General features: G+C 39.6%; 1 protein-coding gene across 3 annotated transcripts in view; it reads right to left on the bottom strand.

The window, feature by feature from the left end:
• The window catches only part of DHX57 (DExH-box helicase 57), a 54,898-nt gene that overhangs the window by 19,755 nt on the left and 11,751 nt on the right, over positions 1–23,392 (bottom strand). For 2 of the 3 annotated variants that reach the window (XM_043604122.1, XM_043604123.1), the window contains exons 4-13: positions 22,779–22,964; positions 21,636–22,474; positions 19,669–19,916; positions 18,080–18,201; positions 16,420–16,615; positions 15,360–15,484; positions 10,929–11,062; positions 10,028–10,082; positions 8,014–8,219; positions 3,158–3,274 (exon numbers count right to left, since the gene is read on the bottom strand). In XM_043604122.1, coding sequence (XP_043460057.1) covers positions 3,158–3,274; positions 8,014–8,219; positions 10,028–10,082; positions 10,929–11,062; positions 15,360–15,484; positions 16,420–16,615; positions 18,080–18,201; positions 19,669–19,916; positions 21,636–22,474; positions 22,779–22,964 — 2,228 coding nt within the window. The remainder of the gene's footprint in view (positions 1–3,157; positions 3,275–8,013; positions 8,220–10,027; positions 10,083–10,928; positions 11,063–15,359; positions 15,485–16,419; positions 16,616–18,079; positions 18,202–19,668; positions 19,917–21,635; positions 22,475–22,778; positions 22,965–23,392) is intronic. The other variant, XM_043604124.1, reaches the window with a different exon arrangement.

The following is a 23,392-nucleotide window of genomic DNA, read 5'->3' as shown; positions in this document are numbered from 1 at the left end:
AGATTTTTCACTATCAATTTTCTTTTTTTTTAAAAAAGTCCCCAAGGATTTAAATGGATGACACTGTTTTTTATCCATTTTCTGATTTACCTTTCTACAAGAGGAAAACTGAAGTGTAGAAAAATATAACACTTTAGGCCATATAAGAGTCATTAGCAAAGCTCTTTTTAATTCTTTTAATGTTTATTCAGTTTTGAGAGACAGAGAGAGACAGCGTGTGAGCAGGGAGGGGCAGAGAATGAGGGAGACAGAATCTGAAGTAGGCTCCAGGCTCTGAGCTGTCAGCACAGAGCCTGACGTGGGGCTCGAACTCACAAACTGTGAGATCATGACCTGAGCTGAAGTTGGACGGTTAACCAGTTAACTGACTGAACCATCCAGGCACCTCTCATCAGCAAAGCTCTTTAAATATACTTCTTTAGTGCACTGGGCACTGACATTATGTTTCTATAGGAAGAGTTATCCTTCTAATCTTATAAGACAGGAAGACTCTTCTCTCTGTTAGTAAATAAAACCCATAAACATTTTACTGGAAATGAGAAAAAGAAAAGAAAATTGGCTGGTCAACCTGATAATCTAAATTCAGATAGATGTTAGAGAGGCAGCACATTAACTGGCCATGCCCTATTGAAGGTTTTATGGGCCTTTAAATTTTAATTAAAGAAAATAAGCAGTGATAACCGATTACAAAATATTTCTGTGACAAGAGTGGCCACTCAGCAAGTCACCTTCTTCTGAGCTTTATTCAAAGAGGGAATTGACACCATCTTCACTAGCCCCTCCCTTTAATCCTACAAATATTTATTGGGGGCCTATGTCCGCTCTGTGCTAGGTAGAATGGAATATAAACCAAAAATCTGCCCACAAGGAACTCAGGACCTATTATTTATCACAGTTATTTGCTCTACTAAGTAAATAAGGAAACTAAGTTATTATGAAAATGGAACTCTGAAGAGGGCAAAAGACATCTTTCAGGGTTAGTTTCAAACACCTCATAGTATACAAAGTATGTTTACGTACATTGTCTCATTTGATCCTCATGCCACTCATTAAGAAGGTTATTAGTACCTTTAAAGTGACTCAATAACTCAGCCAGGCGACAGAGTTAATGAGAGTGGGGCCTGGACACAAACCTGGGTTTCTGGGACCCTCTCCCCTCTCCCTATATCTATATCATCTATATCATCTATATCATCTATATCATCTATATCATCTATATCTGTATCTGTATCTGTATCTGTATCTATCTTTAAGAGACAGAGAAAGCACAAGCAGGGGAGAAGGACAGACAGAATCTTAAACAGGCCTCATGCTTAGTGCGGAGCCCGATGTAGTGCTTGATCCCACAACCCTGGGATCATGACCTGAACCGAAATCAAGAGACACTTGACTGACTAAGCCACCCAGGTGCTCCTGTCCATATTTTTATGTGCCTCCTGATGTGCTCTGCCCTCACAGCTTGGCCATTTGTATCAGCGGTATCTTTTTTTTTTTTTTTTTTAAAGTAAGCTCTATACTCTATGTGGGGCTTAAACTCAAGACCCCGAAATCAAGAGTCATATATGCTCTTCCCGCTGAGCCAGGGAAGAGGTGTCCCTTTAACATTCACAAATATGTCAGCGCCCCCACTCACTACATCTACTCTGCTTTGAATTCAGGTAATTTTCTAGCAGTTCTTTTGTCCACTATACCTGATTTTTTTCAATAATAGTCTTTTCTTTTGGGATGAAACAAGATATGTAGACCAGTGATAATGCATTAGCAAACACGGACTACCCGCCCGAGATGACAACAAGGTACTTCAATCCTTTTGCGTGGCTCATACGTCTCTTCAGGAAATATCACGTAATGATTAAAGTCTAAGCGGTGGCGGACAGCCACTCCCATTTCTCTTAAGCGCTGTGCAGCGAGCACATGAGGTAAGTGTTTGATCTGTCGTTCAACTTATGATCACCCAACAATGGCTGCATCTATTCAGGCAGCAAATATTCCAGGTACTGCCCTAGGGTCTGAGGAACACAGTGGTGCCTGATAAATCCACATTCTTGAGCAGTTTACATGCTATTGAAGGAGACCGTCAGTAAGCAGAACTATGCTTCTGGATAGTGCGTGGTGCTACGATGAAAATGAAAATCACTTTTGGATATCACGATAGAGTAAGAGTTCAGAGAAGACTCTTCTGAAGAGAAAATGTTTGGCAGAAACCTGAATGATGTGACGGATTCAGTTACGAGAAGATTTGGGGGATGAGGGTCTGCCCAGTGAGCTTAAGAAGGCCATTGGGATAGGATGACAGCGAGTAAGGGGAAAGTAGTCGTTGCTCTGCGTCACAGTAGTAGCAACGATCATAGGAATAATAATGACGAAATACGTTATCATCGCAACGGTATCGTTTTTAGGCGGAGTATCGATGGGCATTAACTGCATGCCAGGCACTGCGCCAAGTGCTTTACATATGGTTTCTTTCTTTCTTCCTTTTTCTTTTTTTTTAAAGATTTTATCTTTAAGTAATCTCTACTCCCAGTGTGAGGCTTGAACTCACAGCCCTGAGATCAAGAGTCCTGTGCTCCACTGACTGAGCCAGCCAGGAGCCAGGGACCCCATACAATGGTTTCTTTTAATCCTCAAAATATCTTCATGTCAGAGGACTTATTATAATGTCTTCATTTCACAAACAAGGAAACTGAGGCATAGCAAAGATAAGGGCTCTCTACCTGCGACTACACACTTCCTGAGTAGCAGAGCTAGGATGTTATCAGACTCGAGAGTCTGTTCTCTTAACCCCCCTGCCCTGTGACCTTCATGTGAATCAAACACTCATTACCAGACTCCCATTTAGCCTGGGGCTAGGTGTTTAATATGTGGATCACCCAGGCCTTCTTTTCAAACTTCCTCCTTGTGGATTTTGTGTTGTTAACATCTTTTTGCCCGGCGGGAACAAAAGAGTGCTGCGTGAAAGCTGCAGGTGAACCTCGAAAAGTAAAAGGTAAAATCCTCCCCCCTAAAAAGCCTAATAAGCAACTTTACATACAACTGTCAGTGAAAAAGTGAGGGTGGGGGTGACGGCTCCAGGAAGGGAGGTCGCTCCCACAGCACCCATCATCTAAGTGAGCCGCCTTCCTTTTGCCGTCTCCCACACAAATGAAGAAGTGATTACCTGGAGGGTAGGAGTGCTTTCCATCCACGATCCACTCTAACAAGGCCTCTATTAATTCCAGATTAACCTTTTCGAAATCCATGATGGACATAGTTTTGATGACTGATTTGCTAACCCCTGAAAGAAAGGTAAAAATCAGAAGGATAACTAAACCTTATTAAAGACAGCGATGCCTGTGAACTAGGTGGGTCTCACCTTGAATTGCCAACACAGATGTTCACACTGATGCACTGAAATGACCTGGTTTCTTTCAGTCGCTCAGAAAGTACACGTTTACTAGGAGAACTTTTTGCTTGAACAAGGACCCAAAGAACAGGCTCCTGACCCTGCTGGAAAGGCTCAGATAGGCTGCTGTTTCCTTTCTTCCTCCCCCCTTTTACCCATCACACACTTAGTGACCATTTAAATACCAGAAACAAAATTCAAAGACAAATACACTTTAGAAACCCCTCCTAGATTCAATCAAGTCATGAGTCAGATCAGATGGAAGTCCAGGCAATAGTAATCCAGGGAAATCAACAGAGACCAAAGCTTTCACTGACATCTTCACAATAGTGACTCTTTCCCGCCCCCACCCAAAGTTTATTTTGAGAGAGAGTGTGAGCAGGGAAGGGGCAGAGAGAGAGGGAGAGACAGAATCCAAAGCAGGCTCTGCACTAGCCGTGCAGAGCCCAGCACAGGGCTTGAACCCTCGAACCATGAGATCATGACCTGAACCGAAATCAACAGTCCGAAGCTTAACCGACTGAGCCACCCACATGCCCCACACAAGTTTTGGATCTTCCCTGAAAAATACATGTGATTTTAATGGCTTCACTAACAACTCCTGAAGGCTATCCTCAGACTTCTAGTTTAATGGTTTCTAGTCTCCTCTGAATCTATCTGAGGCCTAGTGAAAGACACAGTTCTTTGTGCTTGGGCTATAAGAGCTATAAGCTTGGGCTCTTTTAAAAACAAATAGTGGGGCGCCTGGGTGGCGCAGTCGGTTAAGCGTCCGACTTCAGCCAGGTCACGATCTCGCGGTCCATGAGTTCGAGCCCTGCATCAGGCTCTGGGCTGATGTCTCAGAGCCTGGAGCCTGTTTCTGATTCTGTGTCTCCCTCTCTCTCTGCCCCTCCCCTGTTCATGCTCTGTCTCTCTCTGTCCCCAAAATAAAATAAAACGTTGAAAAAAAAATTAAAAAAAAAAAACAAAAAACAAATAGCATATTCTTGGGAGTCTAACTCTCTAAAGACTACTGGCCTTTCTTCTTGGGTCCTCTTAATAGCCCATCACCCTAAATATAGTCTAACTAGAACAAAATAGCTGCAGGTAGAATCATGGAAGAGAAGTTTCCTATATTAGGCTAAAAAGTTTGAAAAGGGGCAAAAGCAGTTTCTAAACAATGTTCTACAGTGTGGAGCCTGTGTGGGTCAAAAATGAAAGAAAGAAAGAAACAGGTTATATAAATAAGGGTGTGGTGGGGTGTGGAAGGCAGAGAAGGAATCATTTTTATCTGTCAAGATTCCAAAAAGCTAGACTTGACTTTTCTTTTTTTTTTTAAGTAAGCTTCATGCTCAGCATGGAGCCCAGTGCAGGGCTTGAACTCATGACCCTGAGATCAAGACCTGAGCTGAGGTCAAGAGTTGAATGCTTAACCCTCTGAACTGTCCAGGTGCCCCCAAAAAGCTAGACTTTTTTTTCAAAAAGGAGAAAAGATCAGCTAACAGAAAAAAAGAGAAGTGAAATCGTTTTTTAAAAAAATTTTTAGGGGCACCTGGGTGGCTCAGGCGGTGAAGGTGTCCCACTCTTGGTTTCTCGTGGTCCGTGGGTTCATCCCTGCATCAGTCTCTTCACTGACGGTGCACAGCCTGCTTCAGATCCTCTGTCTCCCTCTCTCTCTGCCCCCCCTCCCCAAAAATAAACATTAAACAAATTTTTTCAGAGGCTCCTTGGAGGCTCAGTTGGTTAAGCATCTGACTCTTGATTTGGGTTCAGGTCATGATCTCACAGTTTCAGGAGTTCGAGCCTGTGTCGGGCTCTGCCCTGACAGCAGGAAGCCTGCTTGAGACTCTTCCTCTCTCTCTGCCCCTCCCCTGCTTGCACTCTCTCTGTCTTTCCCAAAAACTAAAAAACAAAACAAAACTTTAAAAAAATAAAAGCAAAGGGGCACCTCAGTGGCCCAGTTGGTTAAGTGTCTGACTTTGGCTCAGGTCATGATCTCACAGTTTGTGGGTTTGAACCCCGCGTCATGCTCTGTGCTGAATTCTTGCTCGGAGCCTGGAGCCTGCTTCGGATTCTGTGTCTCCGTCTCTCTCTGCCCCTCCCCCACTTGTGCTCTGTCTCTCTATCAAAAATAAATAAATGTAATAAAAGAAATTAAAGAAATAATAAATAAAAGAAAGTTTTTATAGTTGGGCAGTTTTTACTACTTAAAAGGACTGATTATTTTTTTAACTAGAAAAAGTTTTAAGAGTTGACCTCAGAAACATTATTTTGATTTTCTGAAAAATGAGAGAGTCTTGAGATCAACCAGATTTAGTCTTTTTGTTATAGGGAAAGAGAAGCTAGTGACAGAGCCGGGTTTCATGACCCCAAATCTTCTATCCTCCTCCCCCCTCAGAAAGGAATTCTCAAAAGTGCTTTCTGAACTTTGGTAAACTGTGTGCTTGAAATTGGAAAGGCCTGGCTTAGATCCCACCATAATTTTTAAAGAAAATTCCGAAATTTCAAAAGAGAAACCAAAGGGGTTTTCCTGTTCCATAATTTAATAGAATAAGGAAATGGGAATTATCAGCTGGTATGATGTACAGAAGGAACACAAACTTTTGACTCAGACATATTTCAGTTAAGATTACTAATGTGTATTGACTAGATGGGCACCGTGCTGTGGATTTGTATTATCTCATTTAACTCCCTAAACAACTCCATTTTATAGATTAGGAAACTGAGGTACAGAGAGGACAAGGGACTTGCTTGAGGAATTCTGAGGGAGCAAGTTGAACCCAGGTCTGTATGATGCAAGCTCATACTCTCAACCTTACTTCTCAGGATGTTGGGAAGATTAAGTGAAATATTTAGGAGCTATGCGTATCTTTCTGAACAGCAGAATAATAGCTAATCCCCTAATTCCTGGATGATTACCACTCCCCACACAGGACTGGGAAGATAGTCTTCGACGGAAGGAGAAAAAGGAAAACTCATTTGCTTCTTCTCCTATAGAACAGGGGGATGCAGGCTCTTACTCCTTGAAAGGTAAGCACTTTTGTTTTTTGGAAGGGCTAGAGGAGTTGGGGTGGCAGTCCAGGGAAAAGAGCAGGGAGGGCAGTTGAGACATGTCTCTGGTCTAGGCTTTAAGGTAGAAAGCAACAGTAGTAATGTTGCAGTGTCTGTGTGTTTAGCCCAGCTCATATGCACAGAAGACTATCTAGGAACAAAGAACAGTTAGGTGGGACCTGGCATAGGAGGAGGGATCAGCTAAGAACACATAAAGAAATGCTCAGTATAGGATGGACCCACAAAAGATGCTATTTGAAAGCCTGTGAGTAATGCTAAAACTAGTGGATGACATTTTGAGGATTTTAGAGGCTATTTAAAAAGTCTTCAAATATCTCTCCACAAATGACTTATTAACTATAAAGGGAACAAACAGTGACCTACACAGGGGAGACACGTAGCCAGCATCTCCTTAACCAAGTGATCAAAAACAACACTGCCAATAAAGGGACAGACCAATGTCATATGCCTCCTGATACGATGTACCAAAAAGGACTCAACATTGTTTCTGTGGTTTTCTAACCAAAATGAAACCCAAAAGGTTGGGTTTTCTAACCTAAATTTAATCATGGGGAAACATTAGACAAATCTAAATGAAGGGATATTTTAGAAAATAACTGGCCCAAACTCCTAAAAAATGTCAAGATCTTAAAAGAAAAATAAAGGCTGGGGAGTTTTTCCAGATCAAAAGAAACTAAAGACACACAACAATGAATGCAATACATAATTGTGGGTTGGATTCTGGGCCAGAAAAAAATAGCAATAAAGGACATTTTTGAGATAATTGGCAAATTAGAATGGTGACTATGGATTAAATAATAGTATTATATCAGTTAAATGTCTTCATTTTGATCATGTCCTGTGCTTATGGTCTTAAGAAATACATATGTCCGTTCTTGACTTCAGCTCAGATCATGATCTCCCAGTTCATGGGTTTGAGCCCTGCATCAGGCTCTGTGCTGACAGTGCAGAGCCTGCTTGGGGTTCTCTCTCTCCTTTCTCTGATCCTCCCCTGCTTGCAGGCGCGCGTGTGCTCTCTCTTTTTCTCTCTCAAAATACGTAAATAAACATTAAAAAAGAAAAAAGAGAAAGAAATATGTACTCATATACAAGGGATTAAAGGACGTGATATCTGCAACCTACTCAAAGGTTCAAGAAAAAAATATATAACGTGTACACAGTGCAAATGATAAAGGAAATGAAGCAAAATAATAATTGGTGAGCTGGGGTAAAGGATATATGAGAGTTCATTGTATGGTCCTGCCAGCTTTTATTATGAATTTGCAATCATATCAAAATAAAAAGTTACAAAATACTAAGGAATATACTTGTATTTCACTACTTCCCAATTTTTCTATAATAAACATTTCTTTTATAATCAGAAAATACCTATATGTAAATATAATAACAATTATATCTAATATGTGTTGAAACTGCTATTTTTTTTTTCTCCCAAGTTTAAGGTTGTTCTGATGCATTAAAGACAATGTAGCTGTGAAACAAGGGCCACGTTTTTCTTCCTCTGGATCACGGTGGGGGGCGGCGGGGGGAAACTGGTTCCCTATGACATAACCGTAATATTCCCCCAGGAAACACATTACCTTTATAGCGGGCCAGGAGCTGCTTGAAATCCAACTGTTGGTCTGGCACTGCATCTCTGACAGAATCCTGGTGCTGGAGGTGAAGGGAGAGCCTCAGGTCTTCCTCTACTTCTTCAAACGCAGTTCTGCTGCGCCTCGCTTTAAGCTTCTCCTTTGACATCTGTTTCATGGAGCGCAGATAAGGGCTCCCATCCTGCAGCACGTACCTGAGGAAGTTAAACAAAGGGATGGGGCTGTTAGTATGTAGGTCTGTTGGTGAGGAAGGAAAATATCCACCTATTTATGTTTTCCGATCAGCAGAGTGTTGCTCTGTCTCTGCCCCATTCATGTGCTTCTCTTTCACCAGTCCAGGGTTCTGCTGGCCTGTGTCCTATTTCTGGTAGGGAACACACTAGAATGTTTTTGGTTCTGTTTCAAGGTAATTCTGGAGGCAGTGAGTTTGAGAAAGTGAGAGAATAAAGACAGGTAGACTAGTTAACACATTAATTTCCCCAGAGATTCACAGCGGAAATGGGGTAGGGCCCCCACATAACAATTTATTTAATAAGTTCCCTACATAGGCTTATTGCACGCAAAAGTTTGAGAGCCACTGTTTTGGGGTTTTTCGCTTGAGAAAACTGTACCATTAAATAAATAGAGAATTAGAAGTAGGTCTTATTAGAAACGGAAGGAGCAGGGAGTAGGAGAAAAATTCTGAACTGAGTTTTCGGTGCCAGACTGCAAGGGCATTTTCTTTCTGGAGCTCAGAGGTCAGGAACAAAGATACTGATTTGGAAATTCTTGGCACAGAGGTGACATCTGAAATCACATGAGTCTAACAGAGGGACAAAAGAGTTTAATGGTGAGAAGGAATAGCGCAAGGATAAAACCATGGGGGGGGGGGGCGGGTGGTGGTTTCATGGTCAAAGAGTAGGAAGAGGAATCAGGGCTTTCAAAGGAGAGAAATATGTTTGTATCCAATGGAAATGGCCATTTTTTACCCAGCACTGAAATTATGCAGACATCCTGACTCTCACACTAGACTGCAGGCTCCCTGAGCACTGCAGGATGATGATGATGATGATGATGATGATAGCTAACATTTGTTAGGTGCCAGGCACAGTTCTAAGCATCTGCAGCTATTAACTCTAAGAATTAATTAATCCATCCTCATGACAACCCTGTGAAGCAGCTATTAATATACCATTTTACTTGTGATGAACCTGAGTCACACAGAGATCAAGCTACTCATCAATGTTACAGTTAGTAAGTAGAGGGATTTAAATATTGGCAGTTTATCTGCAGAATGGGTACTTTTTTTCATATTAAATTCTCCATATATCTGGTCCTTCATCATTTAAAAAAAATTTTTTTTAATGTTTATTTATTTTTGAGAGAGAAAGAGAGAGAGACAGAGACAGAGAGACAGAGCGTGAGCAGGGGAGGGCAGAGAGAGAGAGGGAGACACAGAATCCGAAACAGGGGCCAGGCTACAAGCTGTCTGCACAGAGCCTGATGCGGGGCTTGAACCCACAAACCATGAGATCATGACCTGAGCCAAAGTCAGATACCTAACTGACTGAGCCACTCAGGTGCCCCTGTCCTTCATCATTTTTTCAATAGACTTCATTCTTCAGTACAGTTTTAGGTTCACAGCAATATTGAGCAGAAGGTACAGAGGTTTCCTGATACTCCCTGTTTCCCACAAACGTATAGCCTTCCCCATTATCAACACCACCCCCCCTGCCCCCCAACACCAGGGTGGTATAACTGTTATACTGATGAAGCTACAATGGTACATCATGATCACCCAAAGTCCATAGTTTACATAGTTCCAGTCAGTACTCTTAACATGCAATGTGTACTGTGATGTGAATTGCAAATGATTTGTATAATATTTGCTGAAAAGGGAAAACCAAACACTCAAATGGAAAAATTAGAAGAAAAACTAACATGTCTATTAAAATGCTGGCACACTGAGGTAAAATAATGTTTTCAAAGACTTTCACCAAACCTTAATTAATGTCTTCCTTACCTTGTCACAGCAATTGCATCTTCCAGAAAAAACTGATCAACAGGAAACGTACGACCTAGAAGGACAAGAAAATAAAAGACTCAGGATACCTGTTCAACTACCTTGAAATACACAGTTTGCAAATGTAAAATTCTCTTAAAACAAAGCTGGGCACATTAAGGTACTGTTTGCTCTGTTGTCTTAAACATATCAGAAGAAAAGGAAAGCTTTTGATGAGAGAAATTAGAAGGGATAGATAGATTCCAGCTCATAAAAAGACAGAAGTATATAGGTGGAAATGCTCATTTGGTAATAGGACATTTTTTAACCTCTTTTTTTGTTTTAAACCTGTTACACTTTTCCCACCCTCCCCTCCCCCAAGGGGACTTTTAAACATTCAACAACTACAAGAAATAGTATGATTATTCGTCAAAATCGTCCATAAATTGTTCTTGTGACAATCAACTGCAGAAGGATAAAGCAATGTCCAAGGTGATAAATTAATCCCACAGTGAGACTGTGAAAGCACCAGAACACACAGACTACTCAACTTCACTTTCTCCCAGAGTGGACCAACATCCAGGAAGTTAGCAGAATCCTGTAGTGAACAAATCTGCTATACACAGAGACAACTCTATGACAGATTACCACTATTAACTCAATATTAAACACAACGGAATTCTAGAAATCCTAATAACTGGGACTTTTTTCAAAAGCACATGTAAAACTGAAATCTCTTAGCAAATGGATATAATGTTGCTTCTTTATTAATTTCATTATATGGTCATTAATTTTATTTGTTATAAATCTAATCACTTCTTGAGAAAATATCAATACCTGTATTTTACATCTCAGATGAACTTTAAAAATAATTATATTTGCCTACAAGAACAAGGCATATTTAATGATGCATATTAATCACCTGGTATAGTAATAATTGGGCAGGAACTGAAATATTCTGAAAAGAGCTCAGCATTTAAAGTTGCACTCATTAGAATAACTTGAAGAGTTGGTCTCTGCAACAAAATGTCCTTCAAGACGAGCAGCAAGAAGTCACTAAGGGAAATAAAAGAAACACCTCAAGATCAAACAAATTTAATACATAAAAATGAATTAGCTTTATTTTTTTAAATGTTTATTTTATTTTTGTGGGGGGAGGGAGAGAGGAGAGAGAGAGAGAGAAAGAGAGAGAGAGAGAGAGAGAGAGAGAGAGAGAATGAGCAGGGAAGGGGCAGAGAGAGACAGAGACACAGAATCTAAAGCAGGCTCCACGCTCCGAGTTGTCAGCACAGAGCCTGATGTGGGGCTCGAACCCGTGGACCGTGAGATCATGGCCTGAGCTGAAGTCAGATGCTTAACCAACTGAGCCACCCAGGCACCCCAAAATGAATTAGCTTTTGATGCATTTTGAGCAAGGAATGTGTAGACCTATGTGAAAAAAAAAACTCTACATCTTACAGAAAGATGTGTCATGATCCTAGATGTGAAGACTTAAAATTATGAAGATATAAACTCAAATAACCAAATAAACTCAAATCAGTGTAGTACCAATCAAAGTACCAACAGGATCTATCATTGCATTTGATAATTCTACTTCCGGATATCTACACATACATAATGAAGAATATACAAAGATTTTCATAATAACATTGTTCGTAATAGTAAAACAATGACAACTGCCTACATGTCCATCAACCAAGAAGTGATTGGCTAAAAATAAATCACCCAATATGTGGAATAACATGAGGCAGACAGTAGGAAATAACACAGAGCTTTAGATACTGATATGAAAACATCTGAAAAAAACCCAAGTATGTACTGCAACAAGTACTGCACAAAAGCAACATCCTTACTGGTCTCCCTGCTTTGGCCCATCCCCTTGCAATCTCTTCTCAATAGAGAAGACCAACGGTTCTGTTCGAATGTAACTCTTACTGTGCCAGTCTTCAGCTCATAATCCTTTGATGACTTATTAAAATCCTCACTAACAAGTTAGGTCCTACATGACATTTTCTGCCCCTACCACCACTTGTCTCCGGCTGCTCGCCCCTTATTCACTCACTCCAGCCACACGGTCCTCCTTGTTGTCCTGGAGGCATGTACCTCAGGTCTTTTGCACATGTTATTGATCTGCCTGCAATGGGCTTCTCCCAGACATTCACAGGTAGTTCCTTCATTTCCTTCAAGTCTTTACTCAAAGATACCTTTGTAGCCAGGCCTTCCCTAGTCACTCTATTTAAAAATTCAAATGCTCCCCTCCCCTGCATTTCATATCACCTTTCCTCTTCTTGGCACTTAACATATTTTACTTATTTACCATTCTTATTGTTGAGCTCACCCATCAGAATAGAAGCTCTATGAGGACAGGGATTTGGGTCTATTTTGTTTACTAATAAAATAATCTAGAACAATGTCTGGAACAATAGTAGCTGCTCAAAAAACCTGTTGACTTACTAAATGAACACATCAGTTGTATAAGAAAAAAAGGTCAGAAAGCAAAAGTACCTATTTCTAACAAAGTAAACATAAATGTCAATGTATAAAAAGGACATATCACTAGTCTCATCACCACAGTTATCTCTGGGGAAGAGACTGGTAATGCTTTGGAAGTGTTAAGGGAGACTTTCATTTTATCTGTATTGCTTGGATGGATAGATAGGTAGGTAGATAGATAGATAGATAGACAGATGGATAGATAGATGGATAGGTAGACGGATAGATAGATAGATAGATAGATAGATAGATAGATAGATAGATAGTAGGCTCCATGCCCAATGTGAGTCTCAAACTCACGACCCCAAGACCAAGAGTTGCATGTTCCATTGACTGAACCAGCCAGGTGCCTCCTGTATAGCTTTAATTTTTAATGAGAGCATATTCCTGTACTATTTCGTTCTCTTTAATTTCATGAGCTAATTAACTTACATGTACGACTTTTGTTTCTTTTTTAGGGAAAAGGACATAATATAACAATTAAGAAATGTTTAAGTAATTTATAATACACGCATACTTAAAATCTCTTTCTGCAATTATTAACTTCAAAGATAGTTCATGCTATCACGTTAACTATTATATGAGAAGCAGCACACACAACTCCAATAGTGTTTGTGGAGACATATATCTCTCTCTACCACATCTCTCTCCTAACTCCTAATATACTCCCAGAAGAAAACAGACCAAAATTGTAACAGGTAATTATTATACAGGGGACAAAAAATATTTTTTGACATTTCTTTGATACTTTCCAAACATTGAGAAAAATCATGTTATCTCTATGGTCAGAAAATCTATTAAAAATTTTAAACAAACACAGCTATAACTTTTCTATATTTAACCTTTAATCTTATGTATATTTTTACTGATCTTGAGTCCTAGATTTTACTCCTATTTTTTTGTTTTTCTTTTTCCATCTGAGCCGGCAAATATTCCCCTTTTTCTTGTAATTTGTACACTCCTTTCCCAAAGGCTGCTATTTGTAAATGACTGAATCTCCCTTCTCCAGAGTGTAATTTATCTTTCATCAGGTATTATTTTGAATTTTTAACTGCTGATATTCTACAAGTCATTAAGTTTTATATAAAAATCTTTCTCTTTTGAGATCACGATTGAGAAACCAGATCCAGTACTATGCTCTAGTTTCTCTGAGTTTGTGGAAATATAGATGTTATGAAAGCCAAAACCATTTTTTATATTTAGAATTATACTGGATATAATTTCCCCTAAAATTTTAAATGTACCTTTAGAATATAACATTTAAATATTATTAGTCTGGTAGAATGTCATATTTGATTTCCTCCTCCAAGTTGTTTAGTGATTCTGTGAAAATATTTTCTTCTTTCAAATGTTCACTTGAACATTTACCTGCAAAAATGAAATGACTTACCATTTATTTTTCCCCCCACTGTTTTCTGGAGTCTCTACAAAAAAATTATTTGCCCCTCAAAGATTCCCAGTGTTTTGTGTATAGTCATTTAAAATTTACTATTGCCATGTCCTAGGAATTATTTCTTTTTATTTTGATCTATTCTTTTTATATGTAAGTCTGCTTTTCTTTAGTTTCCAATTACTTGATATTTCTTATTTACTAGAGTATCAGTGTATTTATTTCTTTGAACAAATAGTCTTCTGGTCCTATGTCTTCCCTGCTCAGTTCTTAAAAACTTTTTATTAGCAGTAGCAGGGAATCCTTTTCATGTTTTTTGGTTTGTTTCTTTTTAAAATTTTGCTATTAGCTATTTTCTGCTTCTCTGGCAATCTGCCAACTTTAGTTACTTAGATTTTCCTTCTTCTCAAAGTACTTATAATAGTATAGTCCTTTTTGGGAAAGTCTAATAATTTTCATGGGATTCTTTTTTTTCCATACTACTTTTTTTTTATTGCTCTAGAACATGATCCACATGACAAACTATGATTAATGCCATCTATTTACTAGGCCCTTCCTTTTAAAATACTCAGAATTTTGATTTTACATCCCAGCCCTTTAATGACTTCTAATTTCATAGAATAAAATCTAAATGCTTTATTGTCCATGGTATATAAGCCCCTGGAAGATCTGGTTTCTTCCTTTTCTACCTGCTACTTTTTCCCTCATTTACTACAACCAGCTGCACAGGCTTCCTCCAGTTTCTGGGCTCATGATACCCTTTCCCACTGCAGAATCTGAGAATGGTGGCTTTGCCCCCATTTGTCACACAGGATGCCTTCTCATACTTCTGTTTTTAATTTAAATATCATCTCTTGAGAGATAGCAGCTCTGACCATCTCAGGGATCTCTCCCCTGCAAACACAGCAACCTGTTTATTCCTTCATAGTACTTACTCCAATTCATAATTGTTTACGTATTTATTTGCTCATTATTTGTTTTTCCTACTAGACAATGAGATAAAGGGGAGTCATATATGTTTGCTCACTATAGCAACCCCAGCAATTAACAGATCACTTGGCACTTAATACAGTCTCAATAAATGTATGAAAGAATGTCAGGACTGAATGACTGACCAAATGAACAAAGAAGGAAGGACATACTGACCAATCCATCAACTACAGCATGCCTTACATCTGCTACTCCTAAGTACAGTGCCCAGCTCAGCATGATGCCCAGGAGGTGTTAAATATCTCCTGGGAGAAGATGTCCATCTGACAGGATGACTCTTCTAGTGAGGAACATGTGCCCTCCTAGCCTTTTTAGTATTACAGACCCTGGAGATCAGGAAAGCGTTCCTCTCTAACTTGGGCCTCCTCTGTGGCCTTCCTCTCTAGCTCTGTGAAACTGAACTGGAAACAGAACAAAATTCTTTCAGCCATGTCTTCATTTTATGTGTGTGGCTATTTGTTTGGAAAATCTTTGTTTTACCTTTCTTCTGTCCTCTCATGAACTTCATCAACAATGATATGGGTGATTCCTTGTAGAGCTGTGTCTCCCTCCAGCCTTCTCAGCAGCACGCCTGTGGTGCAGTACAACAGTCTGGTGGCTGAGGACTTACACAGAAAAGGGCATAGAAGGCATTCATGGAATTTTTGAAAAAAGGAAACTCTTCCTTTCTTTTTTCTTTTCTAAATTTTAACGAGGCTCCACATCCAACTTGAGCCCACGTGGCTTGAACCCATGACCCTGAGCTTAAGAGTCATATGCTCTACTGACTGAGCCAGCCAGGCACCCCAGGGAACACTTTCAAAGCCAAAATGGCAAGGCCATTTTGAATGGATAGGGACAAAGAATATTGAAAACATCAGCAGTTGCATTTAATCTGAAACCACACTAAATGCATAGTTTCTTTCTGGCCAACAATAGTAAAAGCTTTTCTACTTTATATCAAAAATTTAAGTTTAAACCTCATAAAAAACATTCAAAAAGTATTATAAAACATAAAAACAACAGTGAATAATAAACCCAATTCTAAATTTGTCTGTTCCTTATTTGGTTAAATGGATTAAGTCTCAGGATTAAGAGTAAAATAGCAGTTACTAGATCACTTCTGCCAATAAAGAATAAAAGGTCTTAAAAAAAAATGTTTCTTTTATTTTAAAAGAGAGAGGGGGAAAGTGTGCTCGCATGTGCAGGCAAGCAGGGAAGGAGCAGAGTGAGAGAGGGAGAGAGAGAATCCCAAGCAGGCTCCATGCAATCAGCACAGAGCCTGATGATGTAGGTCTCAATCCCATGAACCATGAGATCACGACCTGAGCCAAAGTCAAGAGTGGGACGCTTAAATGACTGAGTCACCCAGGTGCCTCAGAATAAAAGGTAGAGGAAATTAAGTACACCCAAATAAGAGTTTATACCAAAATATTTCTGAAAGGTCTTTAGCCCTACCTAAGTCTATATCCCAAATTGCCCATGTGTCTCCAGACCCCAAAAACTCTTTATACTTGAAAACTAAATTTCTGTTATCAGGAAACAAGCAGAGCATACGAACCTTGACACTTTCCAGCCGGATCTGGTACCCCACAGTCAGACCCACTCTTTCTGTCCTTTCTTTAGCAACACGTTCAGCAACAGATATTGCCGAGATTCGTCGGGGTTGCGTACAGATGATGTTGGCCACCTTCTCAGGTGGTCCATTCAGAGAATCATCCAGAATAAACTGAGGAATCTGTGTGGTTTTTCCACATCTGTATGTCAAAACAAATAAGTCCTAATATGAGAGTTTTCAAGTGCTAGTTACCAAAAAAACAAAAACCAAACTAAAAAAACAAAACAAAACAAAACAAAAAAAACCCAAAACAATCATGTGCAGTGAGGAAAGTGAGAAACCTGATTATGATAAAATTCATAATCTTCATTTATCTTCTAAACTGACCTACTGACTTGTTACCTACAGCTCATAACTGCTAGGAATTTGCACTCAGATTAACAGGGCAATCAAATAATCATTTAGTATCATTTGTAAAATTGAGACAATTGAACAGACATTAGATTAAGTTCTGTAAACACCACTACAAATGACCTCTATGTTTGAATCCTAAAGAAATGGGAGTATTATGTTATGATTTTTATGTATTATCTTACTGATTTGGCTACAAGTAGACTGAGGTTAAAAAGATATGAAACTGAGGGGCGCCTGGGTGACTCAGCCGGTTGAGCGTCCAACTTCGGCTCAGGTCATGATCTCAGTTAGTGAGTTTGAGCCCTGCGTGGGGCTCCATGCTGACAGCTCAGAGCCTGGAGCCCACTTCAGATTCCGTGTCTCCCTCTCTCTCTGCCCCCCTCCCCTCTTGCGCTGTCCTCCTCTCTCTCTTTCTCTCTCTCTCAAAAATAAATACTAAAAAATTTTTCTTAAAAATATAAGAAACTGGAAGATCTCTTTAAATGTTTATTTATTTATTTTGAGAGGAAGAGAGGGCCAGCAGGGGAGAGGGGCATAGGGAGAGGGAGAGGGAATCCCAAGCAGGCTCCACACTGAACCGACATGGGGCTCAATCCCATGACCACAAGATCACAACCTGAGCTACTATCAAGAGTCAGACTCTTAACTGACTGAGCCACCCAGACACCCCAAGAAACTGGAAGATCTCAAATTACTACTATATTGGTGAGTCTGGGCACGAATGTAATTATTAGGTTAAATACTTTTGAATATAGAACTAAATTAAGGCTACAACCTATCGCTGCTAAATAAATTTGGATAACATGCGAAAAGGGTAAAGTAGGAAAAATAATATGCCCTAAGTTGTTATTAAAAGAACAAATAAAAGCTCTAAGGAAATCAGAATAAATTTAGCAGATGGAAGTTTCCAAGTTAAATGTTCTAGAACTATCCTTTACATTTAAAAATGGGCCTGGTAAAAGTCTTCATTTAGACCTTTTACCTTAAAATTGTCTCAGGGAAGAGGTGTGCAATGTCTATAAATTACTTGATGGATTTCTGAGGTGTTTTTTTGTTTTTTGTTTGTAATTTGGGTCTGTTGGCTAAAGATCTGTAAAATTAGGTTCTGTGAAATATTATTTAGTATCTGACAAGTAAAGCACAAATAACAACAGTTACTAGTTTTTTACAAGTAGAACTGGTTATGGTAACCAGGGTGCATACCATATTCATGGATGAAAGCTGCATTACAAATAAATTGCATTCTTACCCAGTCATACCACTTATAACAAGCACTTGGTGATCGCTCAACAATTTAAGAATGGTTTCTTTTTCTTCCCAAGCAGGGAGCGATTGTCTTTCTTGCAGAATTGCCTGGAACTGTCTGGAAGCCTAATAATATAAAAGATAAGGCATCAGTTACGTTACTTTGAATCATCTTTCACAAAGATCTCAGGTTGGAATCTCATAGCTAGACCCACCCTTTCTGCTCTTTCTTTAACAATTTGTTCAGAGACAGAAATTGCAGATTTGTTAGGATTGGGGGCTGGTGACTTCAGCAGAAGGCTGCTTAGAGAATCAGCCAGAGAAAGCTGTGAAATCTTGTGATTTTCCTACATCTGAATAAACTGCAAGATCTTGTAAGAGAAATAAGCCTCTTGTTTAGCACTACCCAGCTCTTCCTAGCAGGATTCTCTGCACCAGCACTATCCAGTAGAACCTTCCATGTTAATGGAAATGTTCTATAATAGCATTGTCCAAAAGAACAACCTCTGACTACATGTGGCTAGTGAGTATTTGAAATGTGGTTAGTGCTACTGAGGAACTGAATTTTTAATTTTATTTAATTTTAATTAACTTAAATTTAAACACCTGCATGTGGCCAGGGGCTACCACACTGGATAGCATAGTTCTATCAGATTTTTACTAAAATCAGTAATAGTGAGAACACTCATGAAAGGTTCTTTTTGGCCACGCATCACATATATGTAACTCAGTCTGACGTGCAATGGCCAATAAACATTGTAGCATATGTTAAATCTAAAGATATATTTTTGAATAATATAAGAAATTTACATTAACACATCATTTTCTGCATATAATGTTATCATATAAATTTATCACCTCTAAACACAAACTGATCAAACTGAATATGTAATTTTTTGTTTTTACTATCTTACTACTTATGGTGTGAATTTCTATTCATTTTGATGTTCTATAGGCATTGCACTACATATGCCATAGTGTTATGCTGTGTCAAAAATCAGAATCAGAACTTCACAATTAGAAATGCTGCTAGACAGCATCCAATCCAATCCCCAAACTGGCTAAGCAACTTGTTTTTGTCCTACATCCAACCCTGCCCTAACAGTTCACTTACAGGTTCTTTGAAAACAATCTTCATGTGAATGGGATAAAAACAATATGGACTTTGGAAACAGAGATTTAACTTGAAGCCCTTGTGTGGCCACCTGCTAGCTATGTGACCTTAGGCAAGTTATTCATCCTAGGATTCTCTCAAATGGAGTCAGAGTCCCTCCTTCTCCTTTCTCCACTATTTTTTCTAATATAAATCACAGCACTAATTTTCATTTCACTTATCAGATTGCCTGTCATAGTACCAGAGCCACAAGATTCTGAGAATATTTGGTATATATGCGTGCATTTCACTTTCACCAGCCATTGGATTTTCCAAAACTATCTAGAACATGCACCCAAGTTTGCTGTGGCTTGCAGAAAGCATGCGGAGTTAAAGAGAAACAAAAGCATACTAGGGAGGGTAGCCAGGCTTTCTAACTCCTGACCAGTTCATCTGTACAGTAGGGAGGCAATGCTAGCCAATCTCTGGGAACACCCTACCTGTTTGATTCGGAACTGCTTGCAGAGTTTAGCATTTTCAGCATGTACTGATTTTGCCTGCCAGTCATATCTTCTGGAAATCTTTTTCTTAAGGTTCACATAGCTCTCATTCTCCACTATAACTGGTGCAGGACCTTCATCCTCCTCTGAATCCTCCTCAGGTTCTGATTCTTTTTCAACTTGCAGGGGATAAAAGGAAACATTTTCCATATGGAGCCCTTTCTTTAGCAAAGGGGGAGAGTCACTCTCTAACAAAGTAACAACAACAAAAAAATCGTAAGATGGAGAAAAAGCTAAAGCTTGAATAAAGCAGGTTCATTTGTTTCAAACAACTACTTCTACTGCTAAAGAACTTAAAATGCATCTTCAAATATACTTTAATTAGGAATAAGTGGCTATTGCTAAACCAAATTAAAAACGAAGAAGAAAAAAATCATGGCATGCTTTGTTAATTCTGTAGACTCTTTACATTCAAGGAATTAACTGACAGTTTCAACTATTTGCAAGTGTTCCTAAAATTCTATGACATGAAACCCAAATGTCTACCAAATGATAAATCAATACACAAAATATGGCATGTCCTTATAATGGAGTGTTATTCAGCAATAAAATGAAGTACTGATATGTCCTACATGAACAAACCTTGAAAACATTATGCTGAGTGAAAGAAGCCGATCACAAAAGCCACATATCGTATGATTCCATTTCCAGGAAGTATACAGAATGGGCAAATGCACAGACACAGAATGTAGATTCATAGTTGTCAAGGGTTGAAGAAAGGGAGAAATGAGCACTCGCTGCTAGTAAGTATGGGGTTTCTTTTAGGGTTGATCAAAATGTTCTGGAATTAGACAGTTGTCATGGTTGGGGCGCCTGGGTGGCTCAGTCAGTTAAGCGTCTGACTTCGGCTCTGCCATTCCTGAGTTGGAGCCCCGCGTCAGGCTCTGTGCTGACAGCTCAGAGCCTGGAGCCTGCTTCAGATTCTGTGTCTTCCTCTCTCTCTGCCCCTTCCCCGCTCACGCTCTGTCTCTCTCTCACTCAAAAATAAAGATTAAAAAAAAAAAATAGTCCTCATGGTTGCACCACTCTGTGAATATACTAAAAAGCCACTGGATTGTATCCTTTAAAAGAGTGAATTTTATAGTATGTACATTGTATCTCAATAAAGGTGTTACTTAAAAAAAAAAGGCCCTGTCACACAATCTGTCATTTCTCCAGGAATATATTTGAATCCCACATACTAGAAACTGCTGTTTGGCAGCAAGTGGCTAGTGAGTGAACCTGGCCAACTGTATGCCATCCACACCTTAATGCAGTTTCATTGTTCTCTACTTACTGATGTTTACCTAAGAATTCTTGTGAAATCAGGAAAACTTGTTTCTCTCAAAGAAAGATGGCAACAAATAAGAATTCCTTGAAGAACTTTGAAAAAGGAGCTTAACTGTGGCGTACGAATCTGTACGGCAAATCCGCAAAGCAATCAAGCCAGAAGGTTCCACAAACATTTTTTAAACTGAGGGTTTAGGACTTCATAAAGAGAGCCTTAACACTAATGGACTTTGGGGGTCTAGTATACTGTGGAAAGAGAAATATCTCTAAAAACTCAGTTGAAAGTAATTCCATGTAAAACATCAGAAGTAAACATGTGAAACCAAATGGATTAAATCAAACATGTTTTCTGGGAAGATGCTTTAAGGTTCTTCCAACCCCCAACTGTAGAATAAACTTCTGTATCACTACAAACTTTCAATGCAGACAGCCCAATCACAGTGACAAAACTGGGGCTTTCAATTAAAGTCAGGCCACAGTTCAGGGGATTCTCATTCCCTTTTGCCCTTGGACTGAAGAGACTGATTGGCCTAAGATCACCGGGAGATCCTAGAGAAGCCCTCAGAAGCTCGGTCTTCCTTAATCCATCCTGAATGCCCCCTCCACAAAACCCTCCACTCAATCAAAGCCTTCCATACCTTCAGGAGTCTGATTTGGAGCGAAAGAATTGTTTGGGATCACTGGTTTACGACAGACAGGATTATTTATTCTGGTCCCAGATGACACTGGCGGAAAGTTCACAGGAGGGACACTGTATTTGTGATGGGTATTTGTTAGTAAATTGACTATTTCTGATTCTTCCTCTAAAAGGGTTATCAAAGAATATACAACAGGTTCGGAAGTTTCTGCAAATGTCAAGGCCTTGCCATAAAGGAACTCAGAGATATGTAAACGACAAGCCAGAGGTAGATTCTCATTGGTGGAATAAAATGCCACAAGGGGAGCTTGGTAGGGGTATTTGTGGTCTTTAGAAAATCGAATTTCAAGTTCATATAAAAAAGAGGCATCTTCATGAACATTAAGATGAGAATCATCTACAATTCTTTCTGCTCTTCCAACAATTTGATTTGGGGGCACTTCATGTTTGAATTTGCATCTTGATCCAAATTTACAATTTCCTTTGAGGTAAAATTTACAGATTTCAAGTGAAGTCTCCTGTGTATTTTTGGTGCTTTCCTTTCGCTTTGATTTGCAGAATTTACTCGTCAAATACTCCAATTCCAATCCAATGGTCCAGACTCGGTTCTGAATTCTTTCGATAAATTTTTCTCCACAGATTGACTTCAGAGCAAATGCCTCTTCCTGCCGCTGTTCCACACACTCATCCACGCTCACATGGGCAACCGCCTCAGAGAGCTTCATCCTCTCCCCAAATGTCTCTGAAAAACACTGTGTGAGCAGATGTTCCAGCGATGCCCCCACATCTCCATCACAGATCCGCAGGGCTGCCTGACAGCGTTCAGGGTTGAACCCATACCTACCAAGTGTGAAACATGACAAAAAATATTGAGTAATTTCAAATCACAGAAGTGAAGTTCATTTAAACATGCTCATGTGAAGTTATAACTGTACATAGGCAGGATTGGCATTTTGAGAAAGTATCCCTGGTAACATGGATTCCTCCCTAGTCACCCTGTCCTGAAAGAGAGGGTATTAGGCACATCAGCACCGCAGCAGCCCCTGCAACAGGAGAGCTTTCCAGGAAGGGGGAGTAGGGTTTGTAATGTGATTCTAGTTCCTTCAGTTCTCCCCCAGCCGCCATAAATGTTGAAAGCAATCACCTGGCAAGTTTCTGCACTGCAAATGTTGAGACTGTGAATTCTGGATTAGGAGGCTCCACTAGGCCTGAGCCAGCACATTCCAAAGGGTCACAGTCGGGAACAAGGGAAGCTTCTTGGCCAGCAGGCCAGTACTGTTCATCATCACAATCAGGCTCGTCATCTTCCTCTTCCCCAGAAATGCCTCTTCTGACAAAGGTAACATGTTCATATTATTAGATATTAAGTTCCACTTACTTCAAAGTAAAATTTAGCAAGAGTCTAAGAATTTAATTCAGGGAGCCAAAGGACACAGGATCCTAACCATTCTTCAGTCACTGGTTTGAACTTTTACTGATCTAACTTCTATCTTGGCAATTAATATTTATCAGGCATTTATTAATGCCAGGTTCTATGCTAAGTGTTGTATGTATTCTATCTCTTTAAAAATCTCCCCACAACCCTTGATCAGATATTGCTGGGATGTCCATTTTTCAGATGATCAACTAAAAGTTAGAGAGGGTTAGTAATTGCCAAAGGTTATACAGTAAAGAGCAACTAGAGATTTTAACCCAGGCAGTGTGACCCCAGAGCCTGTACTCTTAACCACAGAAGCCCTGGCCATCCTCCTTCTCCTC

The sequence above is a fragment of the Prionailurus bengalensis genome, chromosome A3 (genome assembly GCF_016509475.1).
Source record: "Prionailurus bengalensis isolate Pbe53 chromosome A3, Fcat_Pben_1.1_paternal_pri, whole genome shotgun sequence".
Classification (NCBI taxonomy): Eukaryota; Metazoa; Chordata; class Mammalia; order Carnivora; family Felidae; genus Prionailurus; species Prionailurus bengalensis.
This window is presented reverse-complemented; position numbering and strand designations above follow the sequence as displayed.